Below are 25,088 nucleotides of genomic sequence, written 5' to 3' on the forward strand. Positions count from 1 at the left end.
TCCCAGCAGGTAAACTATGACCACTCTACTACTAGTGTTTGTGTGTTTGCAAGCCATCACCACAGCTGCCTCCGCAGAGCTCTCAGGTACGTGCTGCAGGGTGCTAGGAGCCAGCACTGAGCAACGTGCTGCACACTGGTCCCACCACCAAACGGGGACATCTCTAGGTGTGCCCAAGACTTGCTCCGTGTATGCATGGGGCCCTTCTTTGGATGGGTGCGATGCCACCATCTGTCATTGTTATTGCGCTTGGGAGGATGGGGAGACAGTTCAGTCGAACATGGGTTTGTGGGGAAGTCAAGGGATTTTCAGCATTCCCCCTTTCTTCTGCCCTATCAGTTGTGATCTCATGTTGTGGACAGCAGCCACACTGCAGGAGGCCCCTTCACTCCATTCATCCCCACATTTGGCGCTGCTCCCAACTCCCAAGAGCAACCATGGAGCAAGGGTAATTGTTGTAGCCTCCGTTTCTGCAAGGCTTTTTCAGCAGACTAGACAAAAAGGGTACACTTGAATATGTGGGTGTAGGAGGCTCTCAAAGCAGGCAGAGGCACTGCAGCATATGGAAGCCCTAGATATTTAGGATAAAGTGCATTACTGATGTAACCCTTGTTTTGTTTGGGAACTGGCAGACAGTAGCGATGGCCTGGAAGTGAAGATACCTGAGCAGTCTCCCCTGCGTGTCGTGCTGGGAAGCTCCCTGAACATCCCCTGCTATTTCAACATCCCAGAGGAAGAGGACACCAGCGCTCTGCTAACCCCACGGATCAAATGGAGCAAGCTTTCCAACGAAACAGAGATCGTCTTACTAGTGGCCACCGGTGGGAAGATCCGGCTCAATGCAGAGTACAAAGAGGTGATCTCCTTGCCCAATTACCCCGCCATCCCTACTGACGCCACCTTGGAAATCAAGGCGCTGAGATCCAACCACACGGGGATTTATCGCTGTGAAGTGATGTACGGGATTGAGGACAGACAAGACACAATAGAAGTCCTGGTGAAAGGTGAGACCCTGCCTTTGCTGCTTCCTCCCACGATCTGGCCTGGGCAGAAAGGAGAGAAGGTGCTGCTCTCTTCGTAAGCACCAGCCCTTCTGGTCAGGTCACACAAGGCCAAGTGCAGGTGAGCACAAGCCCTGGGCCAAGTATTTATTCCAGCAGAGCAAACAAAACAGTAGAATGACTCATGGCAGAATATGATGCCAATAAACTGACTCCTCTGACAAGGTGAGTTACAGAGACGGCAAGATGATGTCTTGGCAGGAGGTGGAGCTGGATATTCTGGGCCATTGCTCAGAGGAGTGAATCAGGAGCAGGGCTAGTGCAAAGCCTTTTAATTCTTCCAAATACTGCAGGAGAAGGGATGCCCTCAGCTGGACAATTAGTCTGTTCTGGATTTTTTTTCCCCAAATCTCATTTTATTAACAAGTGAATAAAATAAGTAAAGTTAGGGTTCCTACAATCCTGACCTTTATCAAGGGTTTTGCTTTCAATGCAGGCCAGGAGGATAGCTTCCACCACAACAGGAGAAACCAGCAGGCTTCTGCTGGTTTCATGCACTGGAGTATCCACATCACAATCCCCTCGTTGCCTCCTGGTGAATTTTCCACTGAACTGGTGCCAGACCAGAGCATACAGACAGCCATCCTTTGTACAGAGTCCTGTTTATTAAAACAACAACAACAACAACAAAAAACAAAACTTAGATACCTTCAGAAAATCTACAGACCTTAAGTGGTATGCCTTGATATAAAATGTCATGTGCTCTGCAAGGTCCACCAAGTCACCCTTTATCTTAGGATGCTCAAACTCACACCACCAGTACAAATAATTCATTGTTTTTCTCCCCTTTCTTTCAATCCCTAACTCCTTTGGAGGTGAAGGGGCTGGTTGCCCTCCAGCAGACGTGTCCATGATGGCCATTGTGTTTTCCAGGCGTCGTGTTCCACTACAGAGCAATATCCACAAGGTACACCTTGAACTTCGAGAAGGCAAAGCAGGCCTGTATCCAGAACAGTGCTGTCATTGCCACCCCTGAGCAGCTGCAGGCTGCCTATGAGGATGGGTACGAGCAGTGTGATGCCGGCTGGCTGGCTGACCAGACTGTCAGGTAAGGGGAGATAAAAGCCACTTTAGGGAAGGTATTTGTAACAAAGCCACTGCTGGAGTATGGTTGAGAAGCAGTTGGGAAATGCCAAGAAAATCCACAAGTGTGGCTCAACCATGCTGAGTCCTGTGTCCCCATTCGTGGGCACCTTGGCCTCTGATGTGTTTGGCTTGTTCTCAAGACTGTCACAGGGAAAGCAGGATGCTAGTTCCTCCAGCCCTGTGCTGCTGCCCCATCCTGCTTCTATGCACCTTGTCCCCCAGGTACCCCATCCATCTGCCTCGGGAGCGCTGCTACGGTGACAAGGATGAGTTTCCAGGAGTGAGGACCTACGGTGTCCGTGAGACAGATGAAACCTATGATGTTTACTGCTATGCAGAGCAAATGCAAGGTGACTGGGGGGTTCTCACTAGATGCAGAAGCAGCCAATGCTCTGCTTGTGCCTAGTCTAGACAGCAGGGCACAAATGACCTAGAAGATGACAATTTACAGTTGGAAATCACATCCCCCAGCAAGGCGAAATGTTCTCTACATTCTATTTGTAAGACCTTGGATAATTTTACTGTTAAATGATTAATGCAGCATAGAGGGTGCAGTTGGTCTAGCCTCCCACAGAGCCATGCCATCCCGCGTGTCTCTGACCATCCATTCCAGGATGTGATTTCCAGAAGTGCCCACCATGCACACAACAGGGATCCACTGAATTATTCAGCACATCAGAATTGAAATTGGCCCTTTGACTCCAGATAGTTAAGGAAGTCTTCCTCCAACTAATTTACTCCCTAAGACCCCCTTTATTCTGATCTTTAGAGATAATCACCAACATGAGGCTGCAGTTAAGCTGTAGGACACAGGACTTTGATTTTATCCAGACTCAGGAGTGGGAAGAAGATGGAATGGGAATTGGGATTGGGAATTGGGGTTGGGAATTGGGATTAAACTCAACAGCTAACCCCTGTGCTAATGGATCTTGTGATTGCAGGCAAAGTCTTCTACGCCACCTCCCCCGAGAAGTTCACCTTCCAGGAAGCTTTCGACAAATGCCACAGTTTGGGAGCTCGCCTGGCCACCACGGGCGAGCTGTACTTGGCCTGGAAGGATGGCATGGACGTGTGCAGTGCAGGCTGGCTGGCTGACCGCAGCGTTCGCTACCCCATCTCCAGAGCACGGCCCAATTGCGGAGGGAACCTGGTGGGCGTGCGGACCGTTTACCTGAACCCTGCCAACCAGACGGGGTACCCTCACCCCAGCTCCCGCTACGATGCCATCTGCTACAGTGGTGAGTGCTCTGAGTGATGTCTCCTTGCCTACGTAACGAGAAGGAGCTCCTTGTCTGCAGCTCACTTAACCTGGACATTTCCCTAGTGCGTTTCCATCACGGTCTTCACCGATGTTTGTCTGCTGGTTTGAATGGGGACGAGATGGGACTACTCCAATTTTTCTTTCAAAACCATTCACTAATGCAGTCTAGGAGCATGAATTAAAATAATTATAGTAATTCACACAGGCAGATGGGGGAGGAAAGTATTCCACTGCTGGTCATTTTTCATCTCAGGCACTCCCAGGTAGTGGTGTAGTGGTTCAGTGTTTCTGGTCACTGCAGAGCAGCACAGAAGGCACGCCAATAAAAAAGACAGATTGCAGATTACTGTTTCACCTGCCCTCGTTAGCCAGTGCCTCCAAACACTTGCATTCTAGTCTCTCTGTATGAGAGACTGTATGATACTTACCTTTATGATAGACCCTCTCTGAACTAAGGCAGAGAAGCTTCTTGCTTCTTGGATTTTTGTTTATTTCTTTATTTATTTTTGCAAAGGTACCTGATCTTGGGCTCTTCATGTATTCATGTTCAGGTAGGAAATAAAGAGTCCCAGAAGTGTATGGATGTCTGTCCGAGTAGCAGTTCAGGAGATGTGGAACAAACCTCAGGTGCTCCATGCAGAGGACTTTGAGTGCAGGAGATGGAAGCAAAGGAAAAAGAGAATGGACCTGACCCTGTGTAGGGCTGCGATGCAGTGCAGGCACACATCTGAGTGTCCATGCTGGGATAAATCAGAGTGCAGCAGCCTCTGGCAAAATCGTGCCTGGGAAGTGCAGAGCGTCCCCGCTACGCCCTCTTTCTCCTGCCTGCACTCTTCTCCTTGCAGCAAGGACGCAGCTGCGCACAATCAGCTTAGGCAGCCAGAGGGGACAGCATTCACGTAGAAGTCCTTCTTTACAAAAATAGTATGTTCTGAAAGCCCTTTCATTCAAACCAATTGTGCCCAGATATAAGTATGATCTGTGCATCAGGAGGCTCAAGTATCTGTCCCTGTAAAAGCTCTCAGGCTTCTTGGTATCCATCTATGTGACCTGTGTTCCCACAGCACAGCCTTCCAGTTATCTCAGGGCATTCATTCAAAATTGCTGAGTACAGCCAGTCCTTGCTTGAGCATCTCTGGCTAATTTATTGAATCCTTTAAGATCTGAGAGGTACTGGCTTAAATGAAATAGCAGGAAAATGGAATTGGAAATAAATAGAGTGGGGACAGCAGTATTATGGGCAAAGCCTAATGGTATCTTGTTAGTTTTCCTTCTCCAGCTGAGACCTGCCTCGCTGTATTGCCATCCTTCCCTGACCTGCTCGGTTCAGTGCTGCTCTTTCAGTCCCCATCTGCAGGCTGACCTGCTCAGTGGGATGTCAATAAGCATATTGTCCTAAAGGACGTGACTCATGCAGAAAAGTGATTTGGGAGGAGGAAGTTGGGAGTAAAGTACTTGTTTAAGTTTGCTGCATTGAGTGACCTCAGCTGTCTCGGTGGTGGAGGTAGCATGCATTTATGTGATGAGTTCCTAGGTCCCCAGCTGAGCAGAGCAGGAAGGTAGTGATCCAGGTGTGACTTCATGCAGTTAGTTTAAGGATCTCTGTGCCTTCCTCAGGCTCAGAGTTGCTGTAGAGGCTTTCCTTGCTCCCATGCCACCTTGAGTTCCTTGCGGCAGGCACTAGAGGTCAGTGCAGACTCGGATTTGTGCAGGGTGCTCCCGGGAACGGGAGCTGGGGGAACGGGGAAAGCCTTCTGCTTTTCCAGCTGGGGAGCCGGGGTGAGTTATTGCCTCCAACTCATGGCTATCCAAGAGCAGGCTGCATGGGGCTTTGCACCTTCATCTAGTGGAAGATGCCCACGGCAGAGGGTCAGAACTAAACGGTATTTTAAGGTTCCTTCCAACCCAAACCATGCCATGATTCTGTGATTCCATGCCCTGCTGCCACTGGAGCCAGCAAACTCTCATCTCCCCCTCCATGACAGCACCAGCGCTGTATACCTTGCTGGACTGACCATGTCCTGCAATCCTTGCTTTGTCTCTCAATGTAGGTGATGACTTCGAGGCTCTGATCCCAGGACAGTTCACCGATGAGGTTGGGACCGAGTTGGGCAGTGCTTTCACCATACAGACCGTCACACAGACTGAGGTGGAGCTGCCCCTGCCACGCAATGCCACGGAGGAGGAGGCCCGTGGCAGCATCGCTACCCTGGAGCCCATGGAGATCACAGCCACTGCCACTGAGCTGTATGAAGCCTTCACTGTCCTGCCCGACCTCTTCACCACCGGTGTCACAGTAGAGACAGCTTCCCCAGGGGAAGTGAACGTGACCACAGAGGAGGTCACAGGGGTATGGGCTGTGCCTGAAGAGGTCACGACATCAGTCTCAGACACTGCTTTCACCACTGGAATGGCAGAGGTGACCTCGGTGGAGGTGGCCATAGGAGTGACTGCCACGCCAGAATTGGAGTCTGCCTCACCATTCACTGTAGAAGATCATCTTGTGCAAGTGACAGCAGCCCCTGATGTTGCCCTCCTCCCCAGGCAGCCCATTTCCCCCACTGGTAAGTCACCAGCACTCCAAGAAGCCTAAAAATGGTCTGAAAATAGTCTGATCTTCTGCCAGTACAAAGGATGTCCGGATCTCTAGAGGTCTGCAGGCCTGTTTGGGTGCTTGGAGTTGCAGGCTGAATGCTTCCACCATGGGTGGGATGGAAGGGCCTTGGAGGGGAGCTGTGGGTTCTTCATCATAAGCAGGATGGGGATCAGATGTCTGATGGCAGCAGTGGTGGTACTCTGCATTCCCTTATGCATCTGGGGAGGGGAAAGTCGAGGGAACTAAATCCCAGGAAGGCTATAGAGATGCCCAGAACATCACTCTATAATGCAGCAGAGCTCAATGAACGAGGGATCTCCATCCAAGTGAGTTTGCAGGAGTGATCCTTGCATTGCTGTTGGGAAGATCCTATCTGGTGACACATCTCAGTCTGGGGGTTCCTAGTGCCCTGTTTCACCATGGTTCCTCTTTCCTCAGGCGTGGTGTTTCACTACCGTGCTGCCACCAGCAGATACGCCCTCTCCTTCGTCCAAGCCCAACAGGCCTGCCTGGAGAACAACGCCGTTATTGCCACTCCTGAGCAGCTCCAGGCTGCCTACGAGGCTGGCTTTGATCAGTGTGATGCTGGCTGGCTGCGGGACCAGACGGTCAGGTAAAGCCGTATCGATGAAGGGAATACATCTCTGTGAAATGATTATTCAGCCGTGAATGATGGATGCCCCGTCCTTGGAGACACCCAAGGTCAGGCTGGACGGTGCTCTGAGCACCTGATCAGCTGTAGGTGTTCCTGTTCAATGCAGGGGAGCTGGACTAAATGACCTTTAAGGGTCCCTTCCAGCTCAAACCATTCTATGAACTTGAGGCTTCCCTCTGGTCTGTGCTGCTGCTCTATTTATCTGCAGTTAAAGCTGTCCTAGCCTGAAGCTGTCTCATCATATAGTGGCCAATAGACTCGTTCTTCTCAGTCTGTTCCTAATCTGTGTGATTAGTGATGAATTTCACAGCGAGCTGACATGTATGAAAAAATGGAGGAAAGTTTGTATTCACTGCCCCAAGCTGTAAGTGCAGGTTTCCAAGTCACGCTGGGGTTACCAAGCACCTCTAAATGTGAAGATACGATGTGCTGTTCCCAAGTATGCTGAGATCCTTCAGCCCAGAGTCCATAAAGCTGACTGTGGGTCACCTCCTCTCTTCTTTTGTCAGATATCCCATTGTGAATCCCCGCAGCAACTGTGCAGGAGACAAAGAGAGCTCCCCGGGTGTGCGCTCATACGGCATGCGCCCGGCCTCAGAGACCTACGATGTGTACTGTTACATCGACAGGCTGAAGGGTATGCTGCCCCCATTCCTCCATGTGTGGGTAACAGCAGTGCTGGGCAGGCACACCGCGGGATGCTGGAGGTGGTGAGGTTCAGGCTCATGCTTGTCTTCTCTATCGGCCCACAGGTGAGGTGTTTTTTGCGACCCAGCCAGAGCAGTTCACCTTCCAAGAAGCCCAGCTGTACTGTGCAAGCCAAAATGCCACGCTGGCCTCTGCTGGGCAACTCCACGCTGCCTGGAAGCAGGGCCTGGATAGGTGCTACCCTGGGTGGCTGGCTGATGGCAGCCTGCGGTACCCCATCGTGAGCCCCCGTCCTGGCTGTGGGGGGGATGCACCTGGTGTGAGGACAATCTACCAGCATTACAACCAGACAGGCTTTCCTGACCCTCTGTCACGGCATCATGCTTTCTGCTTCAGAGGTACTGTCCCATCCCTACTAGGTCCTTCCTCCTTGGGGAATGGGGTTTTGCAATGGGAGCATGGGTGCATCAGGGTCATACTTAAGGCTAAGTGGGATTCACCAGAGCCTTGCTTCTTTTTGGACCTCAGAAGCACATCCTCATAACTGTGTATTTACTTTATTAACTTGGTCATAGTACGGCTTGGGTTGGAAGGGACCTCAGCAATCATCCACTTCCAACCGCCCGGCCACAGGCCGGATTGCCACCCACTAACTCAAGCACTAGATCAGATTGCCTGGGGTCCCATCCAACCTGGCCTTCATTATGCCTCAGAGGGAAAATCTCACCCGGTTCCCTCTGCCTCCGCTTCTCTGCTCAGCTTGTCTCCCAGTATCAGGAGCCCAGCATACTTTTTCACCATGGCTTATTATTTTGGTATCTGGATCACTTATGGAGCTGCTTCATCTGGGACTATGAGCTCTTGGACACTCCGTCCTGTGTCTTTCTGTTCCAGCTCTGCCATCCATGGAGGAGGAGGGGGTGACCTCACCCTTTGAAGAAGACGTGATGGTAACCCAAGTGATCCCTGGAGTGGAGGATATACCTTCTGGGGAGGAGACAACTGTGGAGACAGAGCTGTCTGCTGAGCCTGAGAATCAGACAGCCTGGGGAACAGAGGTCTTCCCAACCGACGTATCGCTGCTCTCAGGTGGGCCAGGCACTGTCTCTTGAGTCGTGATTGGTATTGTTGAACCAGAGCACTTCTGAAATAAACTGACTGTGTCCTTGCTGAAGGAAGGGCCTTCCAAATGCAGCTGAGGAGAAAGGTGGAATTAGAGGGCTCTCTTCATTGGAGTTAGCTTTTCATGTAACAGCTTCAGGTGCATTTCAGAGGAGTGTGCTGGCAAGTGTGAAGGCACTCGAGACACACAGTGCTCCTTAGGGACACGTCATCCTCCACAGGCTACCTTAAAGTGGAGGCAATGGGACGGGAAGGGCATGCTGAGTCTCAGAGAAAGTGTGGGACCAAGGAACTTCAGTTATTTAAACTGAAGGAAGGACTTCTTGCTCCGCTGGTTTTGCGCATTACTGTGGAACAGGCTGTGAACTGATAGGCAGTCCCATATTCTTTTGTGTTTGTTTTGTGTTTTTCACCTTACTAGCAAATTAGTTGTGTACATAGGTACAACAGGAGGAGCTCCACAGGAGGAGCTACACGGGTATATAGAATTTTTTGCTGTGTGACCAGCTGTGCTACCGGAATGGCATTGGCCAGTATAGCTGTTGCAGACCAACATTTACATTGCCAGGGCATCTCACAAAATATGTTGTGTGTCCAGGAGGCAGCCTAGAAACTGACCCCACGCCCAGAGGACAGAGCCAAGATGTGCTCAGGGCAGCACCAAACTTCTCTTCCACATGCCATGTCAAAGAAAACTGTAGCTTTATTTTGGTTCCTGGGAATTATTGTCACAGCTGCCATTGTCCCATGCCAGAAGTTGATGTATTCTGTCAGTTTCCCAGCAATTTGTGTGTAACAGTTATTTAAGACATTATCCTCATTAGCAGATTTGAGGGCATCAAAGGATTTCTGACAGAGCCCTTTATCCCAAATGTGATGTTATTAGATGTCAGTTTGGAGGTAAATTAGGAAATTGTTAATATTAACTAGTTGTCCTATTTCCCTCTTTCTCTTCCCTCCTTCTCCAGCGAGACCATCTGCTTTTCCTCCAGCTACTGTAATACCAGAGGAAACAAGTACCAGTGCTCCCATCCCTGAAGTGTCTGGAGAGTTCCCTGAGTCTGGAGAGCACCCAGCCAGTGGCGAACCTTCAGCATCTGGAGCCCCAGACACGAGTGGAGAACCAACTTCTGGGGGTTTTGAACTGAGTGGAGAGCACTCCGGGATTGGAGAAAGTGGATTACCATCTGTAGACCTGCAGAGCAGTGGCTTTGTACCTGGAGAAAGTGGCCTTCCCTCAGGGGACGTGAGCGGGTTGCCTTCTGGCACTGTTGATACCAGCGGCTTACCTTCTGCAGAGGAAGAGGTATCGGTGTCTGTTTCGAGGATACCAGAAGTTAGCGGGATGCCATCTGGAGCTGAAAGCAGTGGTCTGCATTCTGGATTTAGTGGAGAAATCTCTGGCACTGAGCTCATCAGCGGCCTGCCATCTGGAGAGGAAAGTGGGCTCACTTCTGGTTTTCCCACCGTCTCCCTTGTGGATTCCACTTTGGTGGAAGTTGTAACAGCAGCACCGGGACGGCAAGAGGAGGGAAAAGGATCAATTGGAGTCAGTGGTGAAGGAGAGCTGTCGGGGTTTCCATCTGCAGAGTGGGACAGCAGTGGGGCTAGAGGGCTGCCTTCAGGTGCTGAAGCCAGCGGGGAGCATTCTGGAGTGCCTGAGCTCAGTGGGGAGCATTCCGGGGTGCCTGGGCTCAGCGGAGAGCCTTTTGAGGTGCCTGAGCTCAGCGGGGAGCATTCCGGGGTGCCTGAGCTCAGTGGGGAACATTCTGGGCTGCCTGAGCTCAGTGGAGAGCCTTTTGGGGTGCCTGAGCTCAGCGGGTTTCCCTCAGGACTGGACATCAGTGGGGAACCATCTGGCATACCCGAGGTGAGCGGCCCGGTGGACGTGAGTGGCCTTACCTCTGGTGTTGATGGAAGTGGTGAGATCTCAGGCGTTACCTTTATAAGCACCAGCCTGCAAGAAGTGACAACCCCGTCAACTGCAGAAGCAGAAGCAAAAGAGATCTTGGAGATCAGCGGACTGCCTTCAGGAGAGACATCAGGCATGGTGTCTGGGAGCGTAGAGGTCAGCGGTCAGCCTTCAGGACACATTGACTTCGGTGGGAGCGCGTCTGGAGTGCTTGAGATGAGTGGATTTCCAAGCGGAGAAGTTGAGAGCAGTGGAGAAACCTCTGGGGTTGAAGTCACCAGTGGCCTTGCATCTGGAGAGGAAAGTGGGCTCACGTCAGGCTTTCCTACCGTGTCTCTCGTGGATACCACGTTGGTAGAAGTTGTAACGCAGACATCAGTTGCGCAAGAGGTGGGAGAAGGACCTTCTGGGATGATAGAAATCAGTGGATTTCTTTCTGGAGACAGAGGACTATCTGGAGAAGGGTCTGGAGCTGTGCAGTCTAGTGGGCTTCCTTCAGGAACGGGAGACTTCAGCGGAGAGCCATCCGGAATCCCATATTTCAGTGGAGACGTTTCTGGAGCCACAGATCTAAGTGGACAACCTTCAGCAGTGACTGATATTAGTGGAGAGGTCTCGGGACTTCCAGAAGTCACTTTAGTCACATCTGATTTAGTAGAAGTTGTGACAAGGCCAACGGTTTCGCAGGAGCTGGGTGGGGAAACAGCTGTGACATTTCCCTATATCTTTGGGCCAAGTGGTGAGGGCTCTGCGTCTGGAGACCTGAGTGGGGGAACGTCTGCAGAAGGTGGTATAGAAACATCAACAGCTTATGAAATCAGTGGTGAGACATCTGCCTTCCCTGAAACGGGTATAGAAACATCCACAGGTCCAGAAATCAGTGGGGAAGCATCTGCATACCCTGAGATTAGTGTAGAAACATCCACGAATCTAGAAACCAGTGGGGAAACATCTGCATACCCTGAGATTAGCACCGAGACATCCACAATTCAGGAAGTTAGTGGGGAAACGTCTGCCTTTCCTGAAATTAGCACAGAAACATCCACAATACAAGAGAGCAGTGGGGAAACATCCGCATTTCCTGAAATTAGAATAGAAACATCCACCTTTCAAGAAATTAGTGGGGAAACGTCTGCATTTCCTGAAATTAGAATAGAAACATCCACCAGTCAAGAGGCCAGGGGTGAAACATCTGCATTTCCTGAGATTACCATAGAAGCCTCCACAGTCCATGAAACCAGTGGAGAAACGTCTGCCTTTCCCGAAATTAGCATAGAAACGTCCACAGTCCATGAAATTAGTGGGGAAAGTTCTGCCTTTCCTGAAATTAGAATAGAAACATCCACCAGTCAAGAAGCCCGGGGTGAAACATCTGCGTTTCCTGAGATTACCATAGAAGCCTCCACAATTCAAGAGATCAGTGGAGAAACATCTGCATTTCCTGAAATTAGCATAGAAACTTCAACTGTCCATGAAATCAGCGGTGAAACGTCTGCCTTTCCCGAAATTAGAATAGAAACATCCACGAGTCAAGAAGCCCGGGGTGAAACATCTGCATTTCCTGAGATCACCATAGAGACATCCACTGTCCATGAAACCAGTGGGGAAACATCTGCATTTCCTGAAATCAGCATAGAGACTTCCACACAAGAAGCCAGGGGTGAAGAATCTGCCTATCCTGAGGTTAGCATAGAGGCATCCACAACTCAAGAAGTAAGTGGGGAAAGTTCCGCCTTCCCTGAAATTCGTGTAGAAACATCCACAGGTCAGGAAGCCCGTGGTGAAACATCTGCGTTTCCTGAGATTGGCATAGAGACATCCACAGCCCACGAAAGCAGTGGGGAAACTCCTGGGCTGCCTGCTGTTAGCACCGACACTGCTGCCACGTCTCTGGACAGTGGTGAGCCCTCCAGTGCTCCTGAGAAGGAAATTCCTGACGCAACATCACACTTGATCGCAGGCGTTTCAGGGGAAACCTCTGTCCCAGACGCTATAATCAGTACCAGCGCTCCAGATGTTGAACTAACACAGGGACCCAGAAACACTGAAGAGGCTCAGCTTGAAATAGAGCCCTCCGCTCCCGCGGCGTCAGGACAAGAGACAGAAACAGCTGCTGTCCTCGACAATCCCCATCTGCCAGCCACTGCTACTGCCGCCCTGCATCCAGCCTCCCAAGAAGCAATAGATGCACTGGGACCCACGACAGAAGGTACTGTGCCTTCTCCCAACCCTAACAGGAAGGGAAAGGAGGGAGGGGGTACATCTCCTCCCGCCTGCCCATTGCAGAGCTGAGGGCCAGCCCAGGGGAAGCAGCAGGAGGTGCACGGGGACCTTTCCCTGCGGCAATATGGCAGCAGGCGTTGACTGCTCCTTCCAGCTGCTGCTCCTGGTGGAGCTGGCACCTGCTGGGAGCATGACTGGGCTACCTACGTGTGCCCCTGGGTTATATGGGTGATGGTTGGGATGTAGGTGACCTCTCCCCTCCGTGCTGCTGGAACAGGGGCTGGAAAAAGTGTACTCTGTGAATGACCAGTGAGAGCCGCTGGGTGTGATACATCAGTGGAAGGCACCAGGGCATTCACACCCCGTCTGAAATTGCTCTTAGCCATTGCTCTCATCTCAAGAAAACAACATTTTTTTTGTCATCATGTGAAAAGCAGAGCAAAGACGGCTCCACCCGCCTGAGACTTCCACTCTGGCTGGGAGATGTGGCTGGGAAGTTGGATCAGGCAGCCTGCAAGCCTCTGCCCTGCTTTGTTTCTCTCTCCATGATGTGCTGACTCGCTGCCCTGGGTGTTTCCAAGCTCTTGTCCACAGCAGCCATCCATCAGCTGCTTTGCTGTGCCGAAGGACTGAGAGGCACAAGCCAGCTAGGAACAAAGATCTCTGCTCTCAGCTTTGTCACTGCTGAGTGCAGCATTTGCATTGAGCACGCTGCTCGCTGGAGCACAAACGGGCAAAATGTGTGAGGAGATGCTCATAGCTTCTGGCAGCTGAGCTGATACATGTGCTCCCTTCACCCTGCCCCTTTTTGGTGCTTTAGCAGGGCTGGTAGTTGCCAAGTATAAACATATACAGTATTTAAATCTGAGTAACCTTGTATGGTGAAAATGCTTCACCAGCTTTCTGACAGCACTTCACCAAGTAGTGCTTACGTGCCATGCAGACACTAGGATGCTACAATGAGAAGACAAGCAGGAACATTTTCATGTTTGCCAGCCACTTCTTGGCCAGGAAGGAGCCCTGTAACGTCCCACAGCATCCCTGGCAATGGCTTGGTTTCACTTTGCTACAGCCAGGAGCAGGCTCTGGAGCACAGGCTCCACTGCAAAAATCATCTTGTCACATAAACACATTGGTGCTTTTAGATATCTTGTGGTTCTGTTCATTTGGCCATGCTGCAGAAATATAGCAAAAAATGCATTTGCAAAGCGATCTGCTTCTAGCAAAAGCAGTATTCACTCCACTCCCTTCCCACGCAGCCTCCTGGTCTGCTGCTTCCTGGTGAGCCCACACCACTAAGCACAGGCAGACCTGGATTTGGTACGGGTCTGTAATGCAGGGCTCTGTGCTGCTCAGCCTTGTTTCAAGCTTCATTCCCATCCTCAAAAAGCTTTGGACAAGTCACTGCATTTCACTCTGCATCATTTCCCTCTGGGAAAACAGGTGACCACAGCTCAGCCCTGCTCCCCACACATCCCATCTGTCTTTGTAGAAAGCCTCCAAAACCCTCCTTGCATCCCTCATGGGCTCTGCCCTTGGGCCATGCTTGCTGCCACGTCCTAGCCTGGAGACAAAAACAAGTCAGAAGGACAAGGGGAAAGAAGGGAACCAGCCAACAAGGCTCAGCAAAAAGAGAAAAAATTGGCCCCAAAGTGTTGTTTTATTTCACTGCTTATTCTTTTTATAAATTACCCACAAGGCTACTGCCAGATTCTTCAGAGCGGTTGTTAGCCAACATTCTTGTGAAGCATTTTGAAAGAAAACCATGTGTTAGGCAGCTCATGTGTGAAGAGGTTTGAAAAAGGTCCCAAGATTGGAATATGTTGTGTATTTGTGAGTCACGGGAATGGCAAAATAGCAGCTGGGGCTTCTTAACAGGTGACAGAGGTAAGTGATAACTGCACGAAGCTTGACTGTGGATTCCTTGTGCGCTAGAGATGGGCTTCAGAACACGTGCTTGGTTTTTGCTTCTCTAGAAGATAATGCAGGGTATAAGAATTCTTTTGTTGATAAGCTTCTTTGCTGTAGTATTTCTTCAGGGTGAAATGCAGTCCAGGTCAGGGTCTGAACAAGGCTCATCCAGGCAGCAAGAAAGTGTTGCTGACCATGAATGTGCAGCACCTCTGCACAGGGGTGAGATTCCTCTAGAAAAGTAGGGCACAGTGCTGATGAAGAAGAATAAAGAAGAAAAACATTCTCAGGTATCCTCTTCTGAACTCATCGCTCTTCAGAATGACTGTGAATGCAAAAACCTACAAGGAAGAGCTATGGGTTGGAACCACGGTTTGGAACCTCGTGCTGTGCTCAGAGTTGTAGGGTGCTGTGGATGCTCGTTAAGTGCAATGTGTTTCAGCTACCTTTGAGGCATGACCAAAGCTGGTTCAGCTCACAGAAGGAGCTCGGAGCTCAGGGCAGGGCACGAAGCTGCTGGGCTCCTGTCCTGCCATTTAAGCGTTCCAATTAGATTCAGCAGTCTTTTTAGTGGGATGACTTCAGAAGAGTTACATTTTTTCTGTAGGCTCTACTTCTCTCTCAAAGACAAAGCCACAAGGACAAGAAGACTGGAGGTTAACACTTGGGATGCCAGTATTTTTTAGTTGTTAACAAAAATGAAGGCTTTGCCTGCATGTGTCTTTGTCAGCAGTTGGATTCGTCCTTGATGACAGGAAGCCTACAGGCCTACAGCATGAAGAAATGGCCATAGACTTGGCTTCTCCACACAGAGCTTTGCCAGCTCAGTGGGCCTTTTTGCTTCGGGTAACATTTGGAGACAAATAATTATTAACTGAGAAGAGCATGCTGGCACTTCAGTGAAAGGCTGTGGTTTGGAGCACTCTGACCAGCCAATGCTCTAAAAACTTCACTCAAGTCAAGGGAAAAATAGAAATGTGCTGAAATGGCAGCAATTTGTGTTAAGTTTTGTTTGCCTCTGGTGAAAAGAACTCATGGAGTCTTCCACCAATGGCCCCAAAGTAGGTAAGGTTAGAATCCAAGTGAGAAAAGGTATTGATGGTGTTTCCTCCTTCACACTACAGAAATCCAAGGCATAGCCTTTTTTTTTTTTTTTTTTTTCCTTTTTTTCTTTTTCTTCAAAAAGATCATTCCAGAAGCAGCTTTGGTTTGATTAATACAGTTCATTCTTTTAGTAACTTAATTGCTCATAAGTCACTAGCTGGCTACCTGATTTTTGATGCTGGTACATGGAGGAATTGCTCTCCTCAGCTCCTCCTCTCCTTGTAGGAGTCCATCAGTCAGATGTTTTTCTTCTCTATTTGAGTGATCAATTCAAACTTCCCTGGGACTCAGAAAGGCAAATTTAACTTGTACCTGGAATTTTACCTCAGTCTCTAGAAGATAATGATGCAGCTGGTCTCTGAATCCCTGTTTGGATAATCACACTTAGAGGAAGGTCTATAAAGAAGGGCTGAGGAGCACATCAGGGACTGTTGGACATGCAGAAAATGCCTCGTGTTCCAGCCTTACATTTTCTCCTATGCAGAACAAAAGCAAGAGTACAAATCATAGAGTATTTTTCTGAACTGGTTCCTCACAACGTAAGACTAGAATTGGCTCAGGGATGGGTGGCAGCACCACCTGTCTGCAGTCTGCTTCTCCTCCATAAGTGTTCTAAGCACAAAGCTAACTTCATTTCAGGAGTACTTTTGCTCTCGTGGGTGCGGGCTGTCAGTGAGAGAAATGCACAGACTGTGTTGTTTTAAGGAGCATTAGCAGTGTTTCTAGGATGGTCTGCTTAGCTTGGGATGAGGGATTTTGAAAGTCTTCCCTTCTCTCTCACTGTGTGCCCACTCTTGCATGCCGTTTGCCTTCTGAGCAAAGCCAGGACTGATTTCTTTTTCATTTCTGAAGGGTTTCTCTTTCCAATTGCTATGATCCAGTACAGCACATTGTCTTCAAAGGCGCTGGGAGAATACTTGTGCTGTGTTTAGCTGCATCAAAAGAAAATAGTGCTGACTAAATATAGTAAGTATCTGGCAGTGTAAGAGAAAGCTGAGGAAGTGAACGGTGTGAGGCAAATTCAAAGATTGCTCTGTAACTCTGTAACTCCGCTTGCTTTTGCCAGCCAGCAGTTTACAAGTTCCAGATGCAAGCCCCTATTTACATTAGAGGTTTTTTTTAATTTTAATTTTTGGTTTCATTAATAAGAAATAATCCAAAAGTTATCCCTTAGGTCCTGTTAGTAGTAAAAAATAGGACCTATTGTCACAATAGATTTGAATAATCCTTTGTAACTTCTGGGTGATATGAAGTGCGGTGCAAAGCATCTCCCAGAGAGCTCTTGATTTTGTATTATCCTTGAGAAGTGAGTTAATAATAAGTGGGCTTCCTATTCTTGGCACAGCAAAGCATTTTCTTCCCTGTCTCTGTTTCAGAACTGAAGCTCTTGAAAGCCAGGGCTGCCTCTGTTCTGCATCCCATGCCACATCAGTTGTTCTTTGTGAGCACTGGGTAATAATAGCAGAGGTCTCTTCTCCTTGTTAGCTGATAAGCTGTTGAGCTGCACCTTAAAGCAGAGCTGACTTTTGAATGGCTGCTCACCCAAGCAAACAAATAGCTCACTTACATGGAAGAATGTCAAACTCCCCCCTGCTGCAGGCTTTCCTGCTGCTGGGGATGGGCACAGTGATTTACTGACCTCACCAGCCATAAACCCTGTGGAAGGGGATACGTGTATGGTATGTAAAAGGTTAAGAACCAAGCACTGAGTGATAGATGGGATTTTTTTACTGGAGTTCTCACCTCCCCTAAATCCAATGGCTTTGATGTGATATCCTAGAAATACCCACAAACCAGCTTGCCACGTTTTCCAGAGGCACCGCGGCTGCCAATTTAAAACTTACAGTTCTAAAAGACCAGATTTTCTGGGGGGACCAAAATCAGCAACTTTTCCTCCAGGCTGGCCAACATGTTTGAGTTTCCTGATATCAGCCTGGTGACTTGATCAAGCTGTAAGTGCCCCTGTTCATAGCGGGGAGCTGGACCAGATGACTTTCCAACTCAAACAATGCTATGATTCAGCATCCAGATGGAGATCCAGTCGCTGTCCCAACAGCATGTGGGCTGAAGGAGGAGTTTGGTATTTATCATCATGTGCTTAGAATGTCTTCTTTCCAGCCATTTGCACGATGCTCATGAAAAAAAATACTGTCTCATCTGTATTTGTCTGTTTCCCTAACGCTACTGACGACTGCACTTTTTGTGTGATATATACAAGTGTATGTGTGTATGTGTATAACATACATGTTGTATGCAGAGCTTTGTTTTTACAGCACATATAATATGAGCAGTCATATTATATACCTTATCTGTAAAAGGAAATTCTTTTCCAGTGTTATTTCCTACCTGGAGACTTGTGGCAACGAATCTGCATGTGTCTGCTCCTTCTTCCTTCAGCACCAGGGATGGCAGCTCCCAGTGAGTCCCATGCATCTCAGAACAGACCTTGGACGTACCAAAACTCTACTCCACGTTGCTGAGGATGACCAAAGGCTCTTTCTTCCCTACTAAATGTTCTGCTTTGTACGTGCTTTGTTTCCACTTCCGCAGTGTGCTTTCCTCTTGATGGAGCTTGATGGACAAAGAAGAGCCTTTCCTTCCTTGTTCAGCTGGAGCCCACTGGGATCAATGAAACATCTGCTGCCACTGCTGTTGGGAAGACCAGGGATCCTCTAGAGCTGTCATCATTCCTGAGGACATTTCATTTTCCCCTATGTTTTCTGTCTCCTAAGAACTCCAAGTGTCACTGCAGACAAGAGCCAACCAGGCTCTTACCAGGCACACAGCCCCTCATACATTCTGGAAACTCTCAAAGTATTTCATAATGTCGTGGAAATGAGATCTCAAATTTTCTTTGCACTATATTGAATATAGAAGTCTTTCATGAGTATTTAGAAGAGCAATCCAGAGGAAGATATTCCTTCTCTCAGTGAAGGGCTAGCTGCAAAACTGGCATTAAGTGGTTCATCAACCTTCTGAGGAACAAATATGTTGCTTATGTTGGTATGATCTAGAATAAAGAAGACAATTCTCATGCTCCAAAGCACAAATCAATTTGCCATCCAAGGTCAGGAAGAGTTTTTCACATCATTCAGGCACACTACAGAGCATGTCAGCTTTTAGTTGACCTATCAGATATTGGCTGCTGGGCAGCAAGATATTCACATCACTACTGTGCTCTGGTATTCCTATAGCCAGCATGTTCATCATCTTCGAATGTTTCCTCACTAACCCCTCTCATCCACAAGAGCATGGAGTGTGTTAGTCAGCACTTTCACAGCATTCTGTTTCTTCTGAGTGTAAAAGAATGAAATGTTGTCTTGCATGAAGATCTAATCAATCTTTTAACATAATCTGCATGGGTGTCCACCCACTTTTTTATTAGTCCTCTTTCTTGAGTTGAACATCTCTGAGATCTTTTCATTCTGAATGGTTTTCCTTCTGATTCTTAAGTTCAGTAAGTAGGACTAAGGCTCAATCTGGAGATATACTAGAAGAAGACCTTTAATTCCAGCACAAACTAGATTTTCTAGTATATAGATCAAGCTGCCTGCCTGTGACCTGCTTCCGTGCTTCCTTCATTCTTCCCCAAGAAGACAGAGCATGGAAGTGCTACCAGATGACAGCATTTAGTACCCAGGCTTGTGCTAATTAGCAGGTTGAGAAACACTGAAGAGTTGGAAGTCCAATTCCTCCCATACCAACTTCTCTTTTCATCTCTGAGAAAGCAGAAAGCTCCTTAAGACGTGCTCTAGATGGGAAAGTAGGAATAGTTTCCACCATGAGGGGATCAGCAGCTGAGAAAGATGCACATCTTCTTCCAGTCCCATCACAAGTGAAAAAAACAAGTAGTGTGGAGAGGTGCACTGCACTCCGGAGTTCTTCACCAAGGAAGAGGCTACCATAGTCTTTGCTGTGATCCTGAAAAGCAAAAGGCTGAACCACCTTTGAACCCACTTCTTTTCTTTCCTTCACTTAGCTTCACTGAGATGAGATTTCTTACCTCAGGACTTCATCTGAATTAGAATTAAGAAAAAAGCTATCTCCAGCAATGCTAGTTGTGTGTCAGGGATCTATTTCACAGTGTTCTTCTGATTGTGACCCAGCAGAAGTTGGTGTGTTCTGCCCATCAGGTAGCTGGTGGGCAAAGAAGTTTCCACAGCTGTCAGTCACTGAGTGCTGTGTATTGGAAATGTCTTGCTGGGGTTGCTCTGACATCTGCAGAACGGCGTTCAACCATCAGGCGACATCACAAGAATGCCTTCCTCATAGGGTGGGTTGGGTCTCTTGACTTCACTCCTCCAGCAGCAGCAGTGGCAGTATGTTATCAAGTAAGACCTGAACAAGTTCTCCCAAAACAACCGATCCTCCCTCCTAACAAGCAAGGAAACAAGTTCTCCTCTTGGTGGAATTCTCTGCCCAGAGCCCTAATGGAAGCCCTTGATTTCTTGCAGACACTGATGAGTGCCACTCAAGCCCCTGTCTGAATGGAGCTACCTGCGTTGATGGCATCGACTCTTTCAAATGCTTATGCCTTCCCAGCTACGGAGGGGACCTGTGTGAGATCGGTACGGCCTACTCGGCTTCAGCTAATCTTACTAACAGCCTCATTACCTCCTTCCAGCCCTATCCCCAGAAAGCTGAGCCCAGCTGCTCCCATCACATTAGCTAACCTCTAACAGCCAGCTTGGAACACAGTAGGGAAAAGCTTTGAGCCTTCTGCTTTCATGTTCTGATTCATTTCTTCATCACAGCATCGTGTTCTCTAAGATTCCCAAGCAGGGACCTGTGGCGTCCTCTTCAGCTTTCTTGTCTGTGTTCAGCTTCTCCGGTGAAGCTGCATGCAGACTGTGATGGTGTTGATGGCTGCATCTTTGGGTCAAGGGTCTTTCTGTTCGTCTGTGACAGTAGGGGAACATCTGAGTACATCTCCACCCCAGGCAAACTTTCTCTGCTAGACTGGAATTTCATGGAAGGATGCTTCAACTGAGCCATGTAAAAATGATTGTGTTTCACTCTGTGAAGAAGGCTCCTTCACTCCAGGAGTCTCCACCGATGTGACACAGCATGACATTTCTGTCATCTCTTCAACGTGGCTTCCTGTGGTAAAGCCAGCAGGGAATGTATATCTGAGAAAACATAAAGTGACCTATTTTTACTTCAAAATGAGGCGCACTCTGACCTGCACTGTTACTTCTTTTTGTTTCTGCAAGAAGGAAAAAAAAGCATTTTTTTGTTCTTAAAACTGATGAAAGGCCGAACTTCTGTCAGCTGAACTGAGAGGAAGGTCCCCTGCCTTGCTCAAGCAAGAGGAATAAGTTGCATTTCTTACTCACCTTGAGATGAATTCACGCTAACATGCATTGGGTTTTTCTTCATCTTTCTCTGTGTCTCTCCTTCTGCTTTCAACATGAGCATACGGAGTAAACTGTAAAAAAAGTCTCAGGATTTTTGGACCATTTGGGCACGAATGGTGCTGTCTTTATTTCTCTTTGTCAATGCAACCTAATCAGCCTCTGATTTACCCATCCCTGCTGCCTTCTGTTCTGTCAGAAGACTCCTACCCTGCAGCTGCTCATGACCTTGTTTGCTCCAAGCAAGACTTAATTTTCTCTTTCCTCTTTTCTATGATTTATGGGTTCATAATGCCTGCATCCCATTTTCTGGGTGATACAAGAAGAAAGAAAGGACTCAAATTCAGTGGTGAATGTAATTCTTTATTATTGCCATGAGGCAGATCTTCCTTTCCCTAAAATCTTTCAGTCTCCAGGACGCTCAGGAGTCAGTCCTTCCTGTCGCGATGTCAGTGTCCCTTCCATGAGTTTTTGCTGGTGTTTTCCAGTGTGATTGCCTAGAGCTTCAACTACTTCCAGATATTCCATTTGATCAGTTAGAAAGCACAGAAAACATCGAAATGCTTCACCTTGCTGCCAGCCCTGTGCAGCAGCTCTGCAGTCTTCAGTTGGAAGAAGACCAGAAGGGTGGACCAGCAGGAATTTCTGTTATTGAAGACAACAGTGCTTTGACCTACCAAGAACAACAGAAGAAAGAAACTGAGCACAGAAAGGGATGCAAAGGGATGGAAGCATCAGGACTGATGGAATCCCACCCCAAGAGCAGCAAGTTCCTGCTCACATCTCTTTATTCCCATCTTGGTTGGGTTGCTTTTCTTCTAAAACCCAGAACCACAGCAAGGAATGTGACAACTGCCTCATCCTGGGCTCTCACCACTCAGTTCCTTTTTGATGTACGAATGCCGATTCTGTCATGGAGATTCAGGTTTCAAAGACGCTTTCCAAAGCAACAAAACTCTGCAGGAGGAAAAAAGAGGGTTGTTGCCTTGATCAGGTCGTAAAAAATAGTCAAGGAAGACAAATGGGGACGGAATTGCTCCGAAATAATCTGTGTCACTTGAGTTTTCCAATAGCACCCATAACTTTGTGACAAACACGGGATCTTCAGCATAGGCTTCCCTCTCTTTTGCATTTGTCTTGGGTGTCTTCTGATCATTTTCCCTGGGATGCCATGCAGACAACACTGTCAGGTTTTGTGTTTTAGAGGAGGTGACCATGTGTTGGCCTGTGCCACAAGTGTGTGAGCTGCCAAGAGGTGAGTTGGAAAGCTGTCAGACGTTGCACCAACTCCTTTTCAACCCTCCTTTGTGTGTTTCAGACCTGGCAAACTGTGAGGAAGGCTGGATCAAGTTCCAGGGCCATTGCTACAGGCACTTTGAAGAGAGGGAGACGTGGATGGACGCAGAGTCCAGGTGCCGAGAACATCAAGCCCACCTGAGCAGCATCATTACTCCAGAGGAACAAGAATTTGTGAACAGTGAGTGTTGGGGCTGCCTGGGGGACACGAGAACAGAGAGGGGTCCATCCACTGAACTCCATGTTTATGGTGGAGAGGTTTGTGCAAAATGATGTGAAAAGCAAGTGCTAGATGACCCCGGGGCCCCAGGTCCAGAAGAGGTGAGCTGGAAAAGCCTGCACACAGCGTGGTGAGCCAGCACCTACCCTCCTATTTCTGTTCTGCTTTCCCAGGCCATGCACAGGACTATCAGTGGATCGGCCTCAGTGACAGAGCTGTGGAGAACGATTTCCGCTGGTCTGATGGGCACTCGCTGGTGAGCAACTGGGACAGACCTAGTCAGCCTGGGGCGGGGGAATTGGTGTTCTTGGTGGGAGGAATGGTGCTGGGGACAGAGCCCTCGAGTGACACGCTGAGTGCTTGGATAAGGTGTGAAGGCAGCCCTCAGCTGAATGGTTTTTCCTGGCTTTAACCAGCTCTGGTGAAACCACGCCTGACCAGAGGCTGAGCTCCGTGGCACCATGGCCATAGGCGTATGGCTGCAGTAGCAGTGCAGGTAGCTGTGGTCTCTAGCAGGTGGAGGCAGGAGGAGACACAAAGGAGGGAAGGAGAGAGGGGACTCAGGCTCGAGTGTTTTCCTCTCCCCCCAGCAATTTGAGAACTGGCGGCCCAACCAACCTGACAACTTCTTCTCCGCGGGCGAGGACTGCGTTGTGATGATCTGGCATGAGCAAGGCGAATGGAACGACGTCCCCTGCAACTATCACCTGCCTTTCACGTGCAAGAAGGGAACAGGTGAACTCCTGCTGTGCACCAGCAAGATGGGGGTGATTCAATCAATGGCTGTGGGGTTGGGGCACGAGGGGAATGAGCCCTCGTTCTGCCACTGAGCTCTTTGAGAGTAACAGCCCCATGTTCAGCCAGGAACGTTCATGCTGTAAGCCTGCCTCCCACTGAAGTTTGTATGAACTTAGGTTTCTTTGAACTTCTTTAGCAATAGTGCCGTTTTTGTAGTATCTCCATCTATTCCCCTCCTAAGGAAACAATCTCCCCTTTCTCAGCTTATTCTCTAGCCCCGGGTCTGACTGATGGATGTTATAAAAGCTTGAGGGGTAGCACCTGCCCACGTGGGTCCCAGAAACTATCTGGATCAGAAATGCCATTCCAGCAGGGGAATAACGAGGGAGGGCATCACTCCCACCACATCTTAGGGATGGGCAAGGTGGTTGCATCTTTCCACCCCATCAGTGCCTCACTTAAAGGTCAGAAGGAGCGGCCATCACCCACTTACAGACACCACAGAATCACCATGTTTGGAAAAGACCACTAATATCACCTAATCCAGCCATCAACCCATCCCCACTGTGCCCTCAGTGCCACATCCCCACAGCTCTTGAGCACCTCCAGGGCGGTGACCCCAGCACCTCGCTGGGCAGCTGTGCCACCGCATCACCTCTTTCTGAGAAGCTTCTCCTAATATCCAACCTGAACCTCCCCTGGTGCAATTTGAGGCCATTCCCTCTTGTCCCCACGGGACAGCACAGGAGAAGCAGCAATGGGGCTGACGGGTTGAGAGCTGCCTGCCAGGGGTTCTCCATCTCTTACTGTCTTTCCCCATTTCCTGCAGTTGCCTGTGGGGACCCACCTGTAGTGGAGAACGCCCGAACCTTTGGCCGGAAGAAGGACCGCTATGAGATCAACTCCCTGGTGCGGTACCAGTGCGACCATGGCTACATCCAGCGCCACGTGCCCACCATCCGCTGCCAGCCCGACGGGCGCTGGGAGGAGCCGCGGATATCCTGCACAAACCGTACGTCTCAGCCATCCCAGTCATCCGCAGCTGGGGGGTGGTGCACAGGGATGCCCTTGGACAATTTCCCCCCCCCCTCCCCCCCCTCTCCCCTGGGGATGTGGATATTCGAGGTGCTGGATGCACGCAGCTGGGAGGAATGGGAATCGAATTAATCATAGAATCACAGAATGGCTTGAGTTGGAAGGGACCTTAAAGATCACCCAGCTCCAACGTCCTGCTGTGGGCTGGTTGCCCCCCACCGCATCAGGCTGCCCAGGGCCCGTCCAGCCTGGCATTGAGCACCTCCAGGTGCATTGGGTGGCACTGGGTGTAGGGCAGTGCTGAGCCATGGGAAGATGCCGTGCTGGAAGCTTTCCCGAGGTAGAGCTGAGGGATGGAGCAAAAAGCTTAATAAGAGCCAAGGCTACTTAAAGAAAAGGAAAAAAAAGGAGCAGCTCCTGCAGCTGGTGAGTAGCAGAGGACGGGAGTGGGGAGCCCTGCCGAGGAGACAGGGCTGGCCCCAGGGATGGGGCCGGGTTTCTGGCCCTTCTCGAGGCGTCCCGGCCCATCCCCAGGCTGCCTACACCCCGCTCCCATCCCTGCTCGGAGCTTCCCAACAATGACATCGAGCTCAGCCAAATCACATCCCTCAAATGCCGGCCGGCTCCTGGCCAGCTCCGCTCCAGCCCAGTCCCAGAGCTGGGGAAAGCAGGCGGGAGGGACGGAGGAGAGCGCAGTGCTGCGCTCCTGGTGCTGCGTTTTCCCTGCTTTCCTTCCTCCCCTGTTTCTCCTCATCCCAATAACGATGCCATTTCTCCCCGCAGCCTCCAGCTACCAGCGCCGGCTATACAAGAGGAGCCCCCGGAGCCGGTCGAGACCCGGTGTCATGCACAGACCCACCCATTAA

General features: G+C 49.4%; 1 protein-coding gene across 2 annotated transcripts; it reads left to right on the forward strand.

Annotated features, from left to right (window-relative positions):
• Positions 1–16: 16 nt before the first annotated feature.
• Positions 17–25,088, forward strand: ACAN (aggrecan; the record flags this gene model as incomplete). 2 transcript variants are annotated; one of them, XM_079540717.1, is made up of 17 exons in its annotated part: positions 17–86; positions 633–1,004; positions 1,935–2,109; positions 2,370–2,497; positions 3,089–3,385; positions 5,460–5,972; positions 6,443–6,617; positions 7,169–7,296; positions 7,412–7,705; positions 8,202–8,396; positions 9,398–12,550; positions 20,034–20,147; positions 22,252–22,410; positions 22,623–22,705; positions 23,040–23,184; positions 24,017–24,199; positions 25,006–25,088. In XM_079540717.1, the coding sequence occupies 17 exons, from the start codon at positions 17–19 to the stop codon at positions 25,086–25,088; spliced, it is 6,267 nt and encodes a 2,088-aa protein (XP_079396843.1). The 2 variants fall into 2 exon arrangements, with proteins under 2 accessions (XP_079396843.1, XP_079396844.1); XM_079540718.1 differs by lacking the exon at positions 20,034–20,147.

This window comes from Tetrao urogallus (assembly GCF_951394365.1).
Source record: "Tetrao urogallus genome assembly, chromosome: 11".
Taxonomy (NCBI): Eukaryota; Metazoa; Chordata; class Aves; order Galliformes; family Phasianidae; genus Tetrao; species Tetrao urogallus.